This window comes from Acomys russatus, chromosome 19, assembly GCF_903995435.1.
Source record: "Acomys russatus chromosome 19, mAcoRus1.1, whole genome shotgun sequence".
In the NCBI taxonomy this organism is placed as follows: Eukaryota; Metazoa; Chordata; class Mammalia; order Rodentia; family Muridae; genus Acomys; species Acomys russatus.
This window is the reverse complement of record NC_067155.1, coordinates 38,752,852-38,766,161: the sequence shown is the minus strand read 5'-3', so window position 1 is coordinate 38,766,161 and position 13,310 is coordinate 38,752,852. Positions and strand designations below refer to the sequence as shown.

Below are 13,310 nucleotides of genomic sequence, written 5' to 3'. Positions count from 1 at the left end.
CATATATTCCTTGTAACCCTAGTTTCTTGTGGGTTTGATTTTATTAATGTATGTTGGACTTTTCTCCGTCTAATGAGATGATCACGTGGCTTTTTTGTATCTAGGATGTTTATGTGGTGGATTATGTTTTTGTATGTTGTACTATCTCTGAATTTCTGGGGTGATGCCAATCATGGTGGGTCAATAATGATCCCCATTACTAGTTATCCAGCTCAGAGTGTTCTGCCTTGAAACTATGTATGAACAACCAGCAATAATTGATTCAGTAGGTTGTATTTATTGATTTCTGTATGTTAAAAATATAACATTACACTCCTTGGAATATACCTAGAAGATGCTCCAGCACACAACAAGGACATATGCTCAACCATGTTCATAGCAGCCTTATTCATAATAGTCAGAACATGGAAACAGCCTAAGTGTCCCTCAGTAGAAGAATGGGTAAAGAAACCATGGTACATTTACACTATGGAATACACCCAGCTATTAAAAAGAAGAAATCCCAAAATTTGTGAAGAAATGGATGGAAGTAGAAATGATCACAATGAGTGAGTTAACCCAGAAGCAGAAAGACTCAAATGGTATATACACACTTATATATAGAGACTAGCCCAAGGGGCATGTCCTATGAAAGACCTCATTTACCAGGAAATTGGGATAGATGAGAGGACATTCTATTGGGACTCTATTGGGGACATTCTATTGGGGAAATAGAAGGAACCAGAGGGTCCTAGAAACCGACAAGCAAAACATTATGACGTGCAGATCTGGGCCCAGGGGTTCTGCTCAAACTACTGCACTAACCAAGGACAATACATGCAGTAAACATCCAATCCCTACTCAGATCTAGGTAATAGACACGGCATTCTCCACAGTTGAGTCTAGAGCAGGGAATGACTCTCACACGAACTCTGGTGCCCCATATCTGACCACATCCCTTTCATGGGGAGACACAGAAGCCCTCAGAGGAAGAATAGCAGGCTACCAAGATGAGACTTGAAAGCCTATGATCATATAGAGGGGGAGGAGGTCGCCCTCAGTCACAGATATTGGGAGGGGAATAGGGTGAAAGTGGGAAAGAGGGAGAATGGGAGACTACAAGGGATGGGATAATAAATAGGATGTAATCTGAATCAGTTTATTAAATTTATAAAAATTAAAGAGATTAACTTGAAAAATCCAAATAAAGAGGTTATAAAAATGTCAATAGCCTGCTCATTTTCAAACCTCAATATCATTTCTGTACAGTACTAAATATTGTTCATACCAAGTTTAATACATGTAACTAAGTGTTTAAGAAAGTACTATCAACTTGAGAGTGGGGTCATAGCAGGGAATTTATTTATTTATTTATTTATTATTTATTTATTTTTCTTTTTTTTATTAATTTATTCTTGTTACATCTCAGTGTTTATCCCATCCCTTGTATCCTCCCATTCCTCCCCCCCCACCATTTTCCCATTATTCCCCTCCCCTATGACTGTTCCTTTTTTTTTTTTTAAAGATTTATTTATTATTATATATACAGTTTTCCCTCTGCATGTACACCCACATGCATTAGAAGAGGGCATCAGATCTCATTCTAGATGGTTGTGAGCCACAATGTGGTTGCTGGGAATTGAACTCAGGACCTTTGGAAGATCAGGTGGTGCTCTTAACCTCTGAGCCATCTCTCCAGCCCTATAGCAGGGAATTTCAAGAGAGGTGTCTGGGGGATTTTGGGAGAGAAATGGCTGGGCGGAGTGACATAATTCTATTTAGATTAGAAAATTTCTTTTCTTTCTTTTGGGTTTTACACTTTGGTGGTATATAGACTTTTACAGTTTTCACTGTACTGCTTTTTTTATTTTACTAATTTCTGGCCTGAGTTTATTGCTTCTAATCCATAAATTTTTGGTATTAATTTTTATTGTTTCTCAAGAGCTTCAAAGTGTGTCATTGAGTTTTTGATTCAAAAGCTCTCTGTTGTTTTGATGTAGGTAGTGCAATGAACTTGTTGCCTCTTAGAATTTCCTCCACAAGTTTGGGTATGTTCTCTCTCTCTCTCCCTCTCTCTCTCTCCTTTTCTTTTCTTTTCTTTGGTTTTTTTTTTGAGGCAGGTTTTCTGTGTGTACCTAGCCGTGGCTGACCTGGACTTGCTCCATAGGCCATGATGGCCTTGAACTCACAGAGATCTGCCAGCCTCTAGCTTCTGAGTGCTGGTATGGAGGGCTTGCACCACCATGCCTGGATGTATTTTCACTTTCATTCAATTTTTTGAAAGCTTTAAATTGCCTTCTTTTTTTCTTTTTTTTTTTTTGAGACAGGGTTTCTCTGTGTAGCCTTGGCTGTCCTGGACTCGCTTTGTAGACCAGGCTGGCCTTGAACTCACAGCGATCCGCCTGCCTCTGCCTCCCGAGTGCTGGGATTAAAGGTGTGCGCCACCACGCCCGGCTTCCTTCTTTTTTCTTAGTTAAAAATTTTATTCGCTTTGCATTCCACTTGCAGCCCCCCCTCATCTGCTCCTGGCACCACCCTCCCTCCCTCTTCCCTCTTCCTTCCTCCCCCAGTTCCTCTATTCTGGTCCTGAGAGAGGAGGAGCCCTTCTCACCCTACCAACTGACCCCAGCTTATCAAGTCTCATCAGGACTGCCTGCATCCTCTTCCTCTGTGGCATATTAGGCACCTGACCACGGGGAAGTGATCAAAGTGTAGGCAACAGTGTCCATGGCAGGGGCATGCCCTGCTTCCTTAGTCGGAGCCAATATGAACACTGAGTTGTCTATCAGCTACATCTGAGTTGGGGTCCTAGGTGCTCTCCTTGCATGGTCCTGGTTTGGTGCATCAGTTTCCACACCCCACTCCAGGCCTAGATTTGTTGATACTGTTGGTCTTCTGTGGAGCTCCTGCCGTCTCTGGCTCCTTCTTTCTGCCCCTCAACTCTTCCATATGCCTCCCTGTGCTCTGCACAAAGTTTGCTTTGAGACTCAGCTTCTGATTCTATCCCTTGCTGGGTGGAGTCTTTCAGAAGACTTCTATGGTAGGCTCCAGTCCTGTTTCCTCTCTCCAATGGATTCCAGTGTTTATTCTCTTTGTCCTTCTGAATGAGAAGTAAGCATCCTCCCTAAGGTCTTCCTTGATACTTAGCTTCTTCAGGTCTGTGGATTGTAGTGTGGTTATCCTCTACTGTGTGCCTAACATGCACTTCTAAGTGAGTCTATACCATGTGTGTCCTACTGGTCTGGGTTAACTCACTCAGGATGACCTTTTCCAGCTCCATCTATTTCATGATGTCCTTTGTATTCCATTGTATAGATGTACCACAGTTTCTTTATCCATACTTTGGTTGAGGGACGTCTAGGTTGTTTCCAGATTCTGGCTACTACAAATAATGCTTCTATGACCATAGTTGAGCAAATGTCCTTGTTGTATGGTGGAGTGTCTTTTGGATATATATCCAAGAGTGGCATTGCTGGGTCTGGAGGTAGAGCTGTTCCCAATTTTCTGAGAAGGCACCAGATCACTTTACAAAGTGGTTATACAAATTTACACTCCCACCAGCAGCGGAAGAGTGTTCTCCTTCTCCATATTCTCAGCAGTTTGTGCTGGTACTTGAGGGTTTCCCCTTTTTAAAGGTTTATTTATTTATTTGTTTATTTACTTATTTATTTATTCACTTTACATCCTGGTGTTATCCCCATCCCTCCTCACCTCTCAGTGCCACCATTCCTCCTTCTGCCACTTCCCTCTCCCCTATTCCTCAGAAAAGGGGAGCCCCCCTTCCAATCCTCCCTGGCTCATCAAGTAATATCAGAACCGAACATGCCCTCTTCCCCTCTGGCCTGCCAGGGAAGTCCTGTCAGGCAGAAGTGAATGAAAAACTGTCAAGAGAGTCCAGGCCAGAGAGAACCCCCACTTTCCTTCCTAGGGGACGCAGGTGAGGCCTGAGCTGGCCTTCACCTACATCTTTGTAGGGGGCCTATGTCCAGTCCATGCTAGGTCCTTTCTTGGTGCTTCAGTCTCAGCAGGTCCGTCAGGGCCCTGCTTAGTTGGCTCAGTTGGTCTTCCTGTGAGGCTTCTGTCACCTCCAGGTTCTTTTCTCCGCCCCCGCCCTTTTCTGCAAGGTTCCCTACACATTGCCCAAGGTTTGGCTGTGAGTCTCAGCATCTGTTGGAGGCACAGCTGGGTAGAACCTCTCAGAGGACAGCTCTGATTGACTCCTGTCTGCAAGCATAGCAGACTATCATTAACAATGTCAGGGGTTGTTTCTCTCCCATGTGGTAGGTCTCTGGTTGGACCAGGCATTGGTTAAATCTTCCCTCAATCTCTTCTAGACCTGTCTATATTTATCTCTGCTTGCAGGCAGGGTGAATTTTGAGTCAAAGATTTTGTGAGGGAGTTGGTGTTTCCCTCCTCTACTAGGAGATTTGTCTAATTAGAGGTTGTCATCTTCAGTCTCTATGGCTGCTGTGAAGAAGAGATAAACTTGTTTTTGTTATGATCTCAAGGGTGGGATCAGAACAGTCTTGTGAGAACAGGTGAGGTTAATCCACTAGAAGACAAACCACCTCATGCAGTAGTTTAATTGTTTCCAGCTGATAAGATCCCTTGACCAAACTCTGGGAGGAGATCTATAAATGATCTCAACACTGGAGGCAGGGCCTTTGGAGACTTGGGAAAGTTTTGGCTGGCATTCATCGCAGCACTTTGAGATCTCCTAGAGAGAACAGCTTATCTTGTTCAGCCTCAAGGTGATGGCTTTCACTTTATCTTGTCATGTTTGGATGTTATCTCTTACACCTGTTGGTGGTTTTTTTCCACTAGGCTAAATAAAAGAGAGGAAAAGGAGTGGATCGGGAGGTGGGAGAGAACTGGCCAGTGGAGGAAGGGGAAACCGTAATCAGGATATATTGTCGGAAACGCTGCTCAGTGGTTGTTTATGTTTACTACGTGGGTCTGCACCAGGTCTTCTGCATACATATTATAGATTTCAGCTGAGTTCTTTCATGGGCCTCCTCATTCTGTGAACAAGGAATGTATGCCTAATAACTTGACCTTAGTCTAAACTCTGTGCCTGGGAGGCTCATAGGCCCTAGTAGCAAACTGAATAGACTAACAACCCAGTCTCCATGTTAGGCTTTCCCCTCCTACATCCTAATACACACAGGCCTTCAGTTCAGGGAAAGCAGAAGGACCACTTAGTAGTCGAGGACAGACATAAGTTCCCACCCAAGATAGATTGCAATTTTCTGACTCTGCACATTGCTGACTCCTTCGTTCTTATCACATCCTGCCAATTCCTACTTTGTTAAAAATAATGAGTCCACCTTGTACTGACCAGTCCAGATCAGACTGCCCTCCCACCTCATTGTACATGCCTTTCTGATAATGATTTTTGCTTTAAAAAGACAGTAAGGAGCTTGCCCTTTATCAAGGTTTACAAACCACATCCCTGGAGATCTGGCTGCCTCTGCATCCAGAGTATTGACATTAAAGGTTTGCACTACCATACTCAGCTTGTCGTTCCCTTATCCAATGTTTCTTGTATTAAAGAAACTGGGTAGGAAAGATGGAAAGACATAAATTAAAAACAGAATTTCTGGGATCTGGAGAGATGACTCAGTAGTTAAGAGCACTGAGTGTCCTTCCAGAGGACACAGGTTCAATTCCCAGCCCCACATGGCAACTCACAACTGTCTGTAACTCCAGTTCCAGGATCTGACACTCTCATACAGACATGCATACAGGCAAAATACCAATGCACTGAAAAATAAATTAAAAAAATAGAATAAAAAAAAAAAAAAGAGAATCTGGAGCTAAACTACCTTCTAAATATACGCTTATATCCATAGAGAGATGCTACTCTTCACCTTAATAAAGATATTTTCTTCAGGGAGTGGCCATGTATATAGAGACTCCTGACTGCTAAGGGCTGAGAATGAGTGATAGATTAGTGCTCACTGCTAAAAGGAAAATTCATAGCACTTGTTCTTTTGGCGTTATCAAGTAAGAAAGGACAGGTGTTGTGTGTAAGATCCAGAAGATAAAGGAAAGTGATGCAAATGTTGTCTTGTGGGCATGGCACTGCCTTTGCAATCAGGATCCTGCTTCAGGTAGGTGTGGTGTCCCAGGCCATTAATCCCTCCCTTCTGAGGCAAAGTCAGGCAGATTTCTATGAATTCCAGACCAGCCTGGTCTACATAATAAGTTTCAGGAGAGTTGTGACTATATAGTGGGTCTCTCTCTGTCTCTCTGTCTCTCTCTGTCTCTCTGTCTCTCTCTGTCTCTGTCTCTCTTTCTCTCTCTCTCTCACACACACACACACACACAGACACACACACACACACACACACACACAGAGAGAGAGAGAGAGAGAGAGAGAGAGAGAGAGAGAGAGAGAGAGAGAGAGAGAGAGAGAGGATAAATAAAAGAAAGAAAAAATGAAATCCACTTTCCTCAAATGTATCAATTGGTCCATCCAGTCAAGATATCTACACATAATCTTTTGATTCGGTTAATACTCACAGACTTCCACCTCTTCTTTCGTCCATGTCCAACTCTATAAATCTCTACTGCAGATGTTTTTCTTCATCTGACTTTTGTCTCTCTTCCTACCTGAGGACCTTTTCTGAATAAATTCTTATCCCTATTTGTAACCCTCAGGTAAACACATGGAGGTGAAACCTGACCTCTCTGGAAGACTTCATCCTTCAAGTACTCTTTGATGACTCCTTCAACCAACATTGTCTTTTCTTCACCATGCTGGTCTTCCTTACCACAGTGAGTGGCAACAGCCTCACTAGCCTCCTCATCTGCTCTGACTCCCATCTGCACACACCAATGTATTTCGTGTTCAGTCAGCTGTCCCTCATGGATCTGATGAACGTCGTCACAACCATCCCCAAGATGGCTTCCAACTACCTGTCTGGCCAGAAGTCCATATCCTTTGTGGGCTGTGCCACACAGACCTTCCTCTCTCTATTCTGGGCAGCGCAGAGTGTGTCCTCCTGGACCACATGTCCTATGACCACTATGTTGCCATCTGCCCCCTTACACTACACTGTGCTCATGAGCACAAGAGTGGGAGTGATGATGGCTGTCATGTCATGGTTGGGTGCATCTGTGAACTCCCTAATCCACACGGCCATCTTGATGAACGTCCATTTCTGTGGATGGAGATCATCCACCACTTCTACTGTGAACTTCTAGCTGTTGTGAAGTGGGTGTGTGGGAACATCACTGTGTATGAGAACACAGTGTACATCAGCAGTGTTGCATGTTCTTCTCCTCTCCATCATTCTCATCTCTGGAGCTTATGGATTCATTCTCCACAGCATCTTTCTTATGCATTCATCTGGGGTAAAAGAGACACTTGCTTTCTCCACTTGGGATTATAAGCGTGTGACATCCCCCTTGGTATGTGTGATGCCGTTTGACCTCAGGGCTCCATGCATGCTAGGCAAGCACTCTACAGACTAAGTTACAGCACGTACGTCAAAAGTTGGGCATAGTCATAAAGTATCGCCCCAGCCGCAGGTAGGAAATGAGGAGACAGTATGATCTTGGAAGTTTCCTGGACAGCCATTCCATTTATATCAGTAAGCTCTAGGTTCATTGAGAAACTGTCTACAGCAAACAAGATGGAGTTCCACTGGGGAAGAAGCTGGCTACCACCTCTGGACTCCACATCTGTAGACATACATGGGTAACACATGTATATGTGCACATTCACACACACACAAACACACACACGCACACACACACATGCACACACGCCTACACCCACAAGATGAGCCAGGCACCCTTGGTATCAAAAGAATGGCAGGTTTACACACAGGAGCAATGTATGGTTTTTACAAGCCTCAAATCCAGTGTGGAGATTGGTGTGTGAGTCACTTTTCCTGGGTGACAGGCTTGCACTGCAGCAGAAATCAAATTCACTGTGCGCCATATTTCAGAGTGGTATAGCCAGCTTCCATCATGAGAAGTGGCCTATTTTTGAGTGAGCTATTTTTGCACCCTGAAAACAGTAAAACATAAGTCAGGGAGCACATGAACACTTTGCCACAGTTTGGGGTTGGCAGACAGCCTCCAGGACAGTCTTTATTTGTGTATACGTGTTTACCTTTGTGAACATGAGTGTCTGACTTACAGAAGATGTTATTTGACCCTTGACACTTAATATTTTTTATTAAACACACGATATATATATATATCTTATTACACATATATACCATAGACTACCTATAGCAAAAAGAGCCATGACACAATCAGGAATTATATAAGTGTTACATTCTTAGTGGACACTTAATATTATTGAGACAGTACATTTCATGGAACCTAAAGCCCACTAATTGACATGGGCTGGCTTGCTAGCAATTTGCAGATGTCTTCTTGCCTTCATTCCTCCCCTGTGCTTGGACTTAGGACATACTTCTTCTTCTTATAGGCCCACTTGCTTTCTCTTGATCATAAAATGTCCTTCAAAGAAGTTTAAGTAGCTATAATAGGGGTTGTGGAGGGTACAGTGGTCAGGGTACTGTCATCTATGGAGAGTGTGGCGTTGCGTCACTGGTGAATTCTCTGGAGAGTTAGTGTTAAAAGCCTGTGGTAGACTGATTTCCAATCTACCCTATCTATGGAGTTTATACCTCTTGGGATGGGGAAACGTGAGGTTATCTGGTGGACTTAGTTACAGCCAAAGCTTCTTTTCTCACACAGGATGATGGCTTAGACTCGAGCAGTATCTGACAGTGCTGAGACTTGCAGGCACAGTGACTGATTGATTCTCTTGAGTCTTGCAATATAGACATCAATGTGCTGTTTGCTTCTTTGCACTCTAGGGAAACCCTCTTTATTAGATGTTCGCTCAGACTTTGTCAAGATGCTTGGATGGAAAGATGCAAGAGATATCTTTATTCCAAACAGAACACATAACTCCAGCACCTGTTCATTATGATTAATTGGATCCCTAAGTGAGAACATTCCTACATTGTCCCCAGGGCAAACTATTCCAGATACCTTATTCCTTTGACCCTACAAACAATCTCCAGGTAAATCAAGTCTTAGGGAATTCATCGCTCACAGTGAACAGCAAATAATAGTTGGTGTCTGTGGATAAGTGCTCCAGAAGAGATCAAGGATGTGTCCTTTGTGGGAAAGTCCCCATGTTGTCAATTCAGCTTTTTTGGCTAAGATCAGCTGTCATCGTAGGCCCTCTGCACTTGGTGCAGTTTCATTTCTAATAGAAGATGCTCTTCTTCCCTCATGGCTGGCTCATGCCAGACCATGTCCATTCTGGTGTCTTTAGCTACAGTTAGGAAAAACTTGTACAGTCAGAAACGGACTTCTTGACTAGATATACTGAATTAAACCTTCATAATAGAAGGATGCGAGGTTAGCTCTAAGAGGGGACTTTTAGATATATAAAACATCAGGGAAATCCAAATCCTATTTTTCCCTGGCTTTGGGAATGTGGTGATGGAAACTCTGTCACATCCATAAAAATTACTGTTGCCCAGCTCTTGAGCTGGGACAGAAAGTTCTGCAATGGAGGCTTAGAGTCAGAGGGAACATTCTGCATGACTGCATTGCCCTACGCCCATGGGTGGAAGAAACCTTGTTGCTCATTCAACCCTGCCAAAAGCTGACAAGGATATAGATCTGAGTGAGATTGTTGTGCTGTTTTCTTGAAGGATCCAGAGGTGGGAAAGCTGGCTGTGGGAAGTGATTCAGAGCCATATGTTCTGCTTTTCCTGTGATGCTTGCTATTGGGGTAATTATTGAAACTCCACTTGTTAGTGACTGTCTCCAGGGTTGGAGATGGAAGTGTGATGTGAACCTCAGGAAAGCTTGTTTGGAGGAAAGAGTAGCATGTGTGTGTGTGTGTGTGTGTGTGTTTGTGTGTGTGTGTGTGGTGTACTTGTGTCTGTGTGTGTCATGGTGGACTCTCCTGCTGGCTTCATTGCACACATATGTTTGTTCTGAGCCCAGGTCTCTGCTGAGGAATTTCCAGGTATGATGATCATATTGGGCTTGTGGTGTCCTGGAAACCCTTATAGGTAACTTGGCCCCTGTCAGCTTTCTCATGTGTCGCGGGGTGTTATGGAGGCAACACAGGTGGACAGCTTCCTGAGAAGGCAGAGAAAAATGTCTTTGAAGGGCAGAAGAAGAATGTTTGGAAATATTTAGGAATTAAATACACAAAGGAAGCAGAAAATGATGTGTTCTGTGTGGGTGTCCACTGAGACCCACGGGATGGACATGAATGAGAAATGAGAGTGAGAAGTGTATGGATAAGTATGTATGTGTGTAGGTAGCTCAGCTGCTCACGGAATTAGGAAATAGTTAGAGGTAGCATAGGAGAAGTTAGTCCACGTCTCTAAAATTTGTTGTGTGTATATATGTGTGTATGTATGTATGTATATATGCATGTATGTATGGATGTATGTATGTGTGTATGTATATATGTGTGTATGTATGTATGTGTGTATGTATGTATGTATGTATATATGTGTGTGCTTGGCCCATCAACGTTAAGTGTATGTGGGTCAGAGGACAACTTGTAGGAGTTTGTTTTCTTTTTCTTCCATCACTTGGAACCTGGGTATTAAAATCAGATTGTCAAACTTGGAAGAGGGTTCTTTTACCAGCAACCACATTCTGAACTTAATGTTCATGTGTTAATCCTCATAGGGTGAGACAGAGAAATCATTGTATAGTGATAGCTAAGTTGAGATGTTGAGCTGCCTTTGTCAGGTGCCACAATTTGTTGGTTAAATCACACTTTGAATAATGAATTTAGTTCTGAGTTCTTTGCTTGAAACATAAACCATCTGCAAGGTATGATGATCTTAGGAGATAATTATTAACTGTCAGTGAGAATTTTCCCCAGGAACACATGACACACACTCACAGAGTCTAGTCTCCCTAGAATCCATGACAGATGAATGAAATGATTATACCAAAGTTCAATTTGGTGAGACAATGAGTTTATCGGAGTCTGGGAGAGCGGCTACTTGCAGGAGCAGGATGAACTGAAGAGTAGCAGCACATCAGAAAAGCTTATCCCAACACCGGTGAAGATTCATGCGATCTACAGTGCTCTGATGCTCTCTGCATGACCTGCAGGCTGCCCCAGCGTTGGAGAGTCTCCTCTTAGCAACTTGGGTGGTCAGAGTCTTCTGTCCTAGCAGGTGTTTACTGTTTACACACCCTTGGGAAGGGACCCTTAAGATTCTTGGAAGTTTCAGCTTTTCTAGATGTGTGAAATTTGTTTAGTACCTAAGTTTCAGGAGCCTCTTCTCTCCTTCATGGAGGAAGCATTTCACTTAGGAGGAAATTGCTATGAAAGAGAGGGGGAGGAAGGGAGGGAGACAGAGGGGAGAGAGGTGAAGACTGGATAAGCATAGATAGGGAAGCTTGGGCTGAAGAAGGCTACAATCCTAGTTTCTCTTGGTCATGATTCACAATTTTATGGGCACAAATATATGCTGGATATATCTCTGGCTCATTTTCTGGAGTACAGACATAGATGCTTTGCTATGTTTCAGATTAGAAGTCATGTGTTTCTTTAAACCATCATCTCTCAATTTGTGGGTTATGACCAAAAATATTTGCATTACGATTCACAGCAGTAGCTAAATTGCATTTATGAAGTAGCAACAAAAATTTTAGTGGTTTGGAGTTGCCACGACATGAGGAACTATATTAAAGGGTCTCACTAATAGGAAGATTGAGAACCATTGCTTCAAACTGTACTTGATCAATATGAAATTCAGTGACTTATATGACTGTCCCATGTAGGACCAAAACTGGCTAATCTTTTAAGAAAAGAATGGTGCAGAAATACCAACTTTCCCTCCCGACATTTCCTTATGTGTGGACAATGTATCTTGAAAAATTATAATAGATATATATTTGTACTAAAATGTCTACATCTGATCCAGTATATGCCAAATGCATTTATACAATATTTTTTAAAAGTGCAAAAGAAAGGTAAAAACTTTACATTTTTTCCTGCATAGGAAGTTCTTATTGTGAAGTTGTGTTTCTTGCATCACCCTTCTGTCTTATCTCTGTTCCCACAGGAGGTGAGGAAGAGAGCATGTGGAGGTGGAACCAGACCTCTCTGGGAGACTTCATCCTTCAAGGGCTCTTCGATGACTCCTTCAACCACCATTGTCTTTTCCTCTTCACCATGCTGGTCTTCCTTACCTCAGTGAGTGGCAACAGCCTCACCATCCTCCTCATCTGCTATGACTCCCGTCTGCACACCCCAATGTACTTCCTGCTCAGTCAGCTGTCCCTCATGGATCTGATGCACGTCTTTACAACTGTCCCCAAGATGGCTACCAACTACCTGTCTGGCAAGAAGTCCATCTCCTTTGTGGGCTGTGCCACACAGCACTTCCTGTATCTGTCTCTGGGTGGCGCAGAGTGTGTCCTCCTGGCCCTCATGTCCTATGACCGCTATGTTGCCATCTGCCGCCCCTTACACTACACTGTGCTCATGAGCAGAAGAGTGGGAGTGATGATGGCTGTCATGTCATGGTTGGGTGCATCTGTGAACTCCCTAATTCACACGGCCATTTTGATGAGCTATGGTTTCTGTGGGTCAAGGGTCATCCACCACTTCTACTGTGAATATCCAGCTGTTGTGAAGCTGGTGTGTGGGGACATCACTGCGTATGAGAACATAGCGTACATCAGCGGCGTGACACTTCTCCTCCTCCCCATCATTCTTGTCTCTACATCCTATGGATTCATTCTCCACAGCGTCATTCAGATGCGTTCAGTTGGGAGTAAGAAGAATGCCTTTGCCACATGCAGCTCTCACCTCATGGTGGTTTCCCTTTGGTTTGGTGCGTGCATCTTCTCCTATATGAGACCTAGGTCCCAGCGTACCCCATTGCAGGACAAAGTTGGTTCCGTTTTTCTACAGCACATCGTTACTCCCACTCTGAATCCCTTGATTTACACTCTCCGCAATAAGGATGTTGCCAAGGCTCTGAAGAAACTGTTGAGGAGAGACCTTCTCACCTAGTAACTGCAATTTTAGTGTTCCAGAATATACATTTGAGTAGGATCGCCCTGAACTGATATGAGCAAAATCTTGACACTTTTTGATTAGTGCACCAATAACACGGGTAATGTGTAATTCTAGTATTCTAATAGGAATTCCATTATCCAAACTGATAGAACAACTGCCGCCATCTTAGAACCTTAACTGGAACTTCTGGTTCTCAGATTGGCACAGCGTATTCTACAAAACATTCCAAAGCTTTGAATAGTGACTAAAAAGCGAAGAACCATTCTCTTTTCTCGAAGAG

The 13,310-nt window shown here is 43.3% G+C and overlaps 1 protein-coding gene and 1 pseudogene across 1 annotated transcript; both read left to right on the top strand.

Moving 5' to 3' along the window:
- Positions 1-6,041: 6,041 nt before the first annotated feature.
- LOC127203346 (olfactory receptor 2AE1-like) lies at positions 6,042-8,730 on the top strand (annotated as a pseudogene).
- Positions 8,731-12,085: 3,355 nt separating this feature from the next.
- On the top strand, positions 12,086-13,024 carry LOC127202539 (olfactory receptor 2AE1-like). Its single transcript, XM_051161184.1, has one exon. It carries the CDS (start codon positions 12,086-12,088, stop codon positions 13,022-13,024), a length of 939 nt encoding a protein of 312 aa, XP_051017141.1.
- Positions 13,025-13,310: the final 286 nt, after the last annotated feature.

What these genes read in the sequence shown, in the direction of transcription:
- LOC127202539 (XM_051161184.1), top strand. Translation starts at nt 12,086, where the DNA reads ATGTGGAGGTGGAACCAGACCTCTCTGGGAGACTTCATCCTTCAAGGG.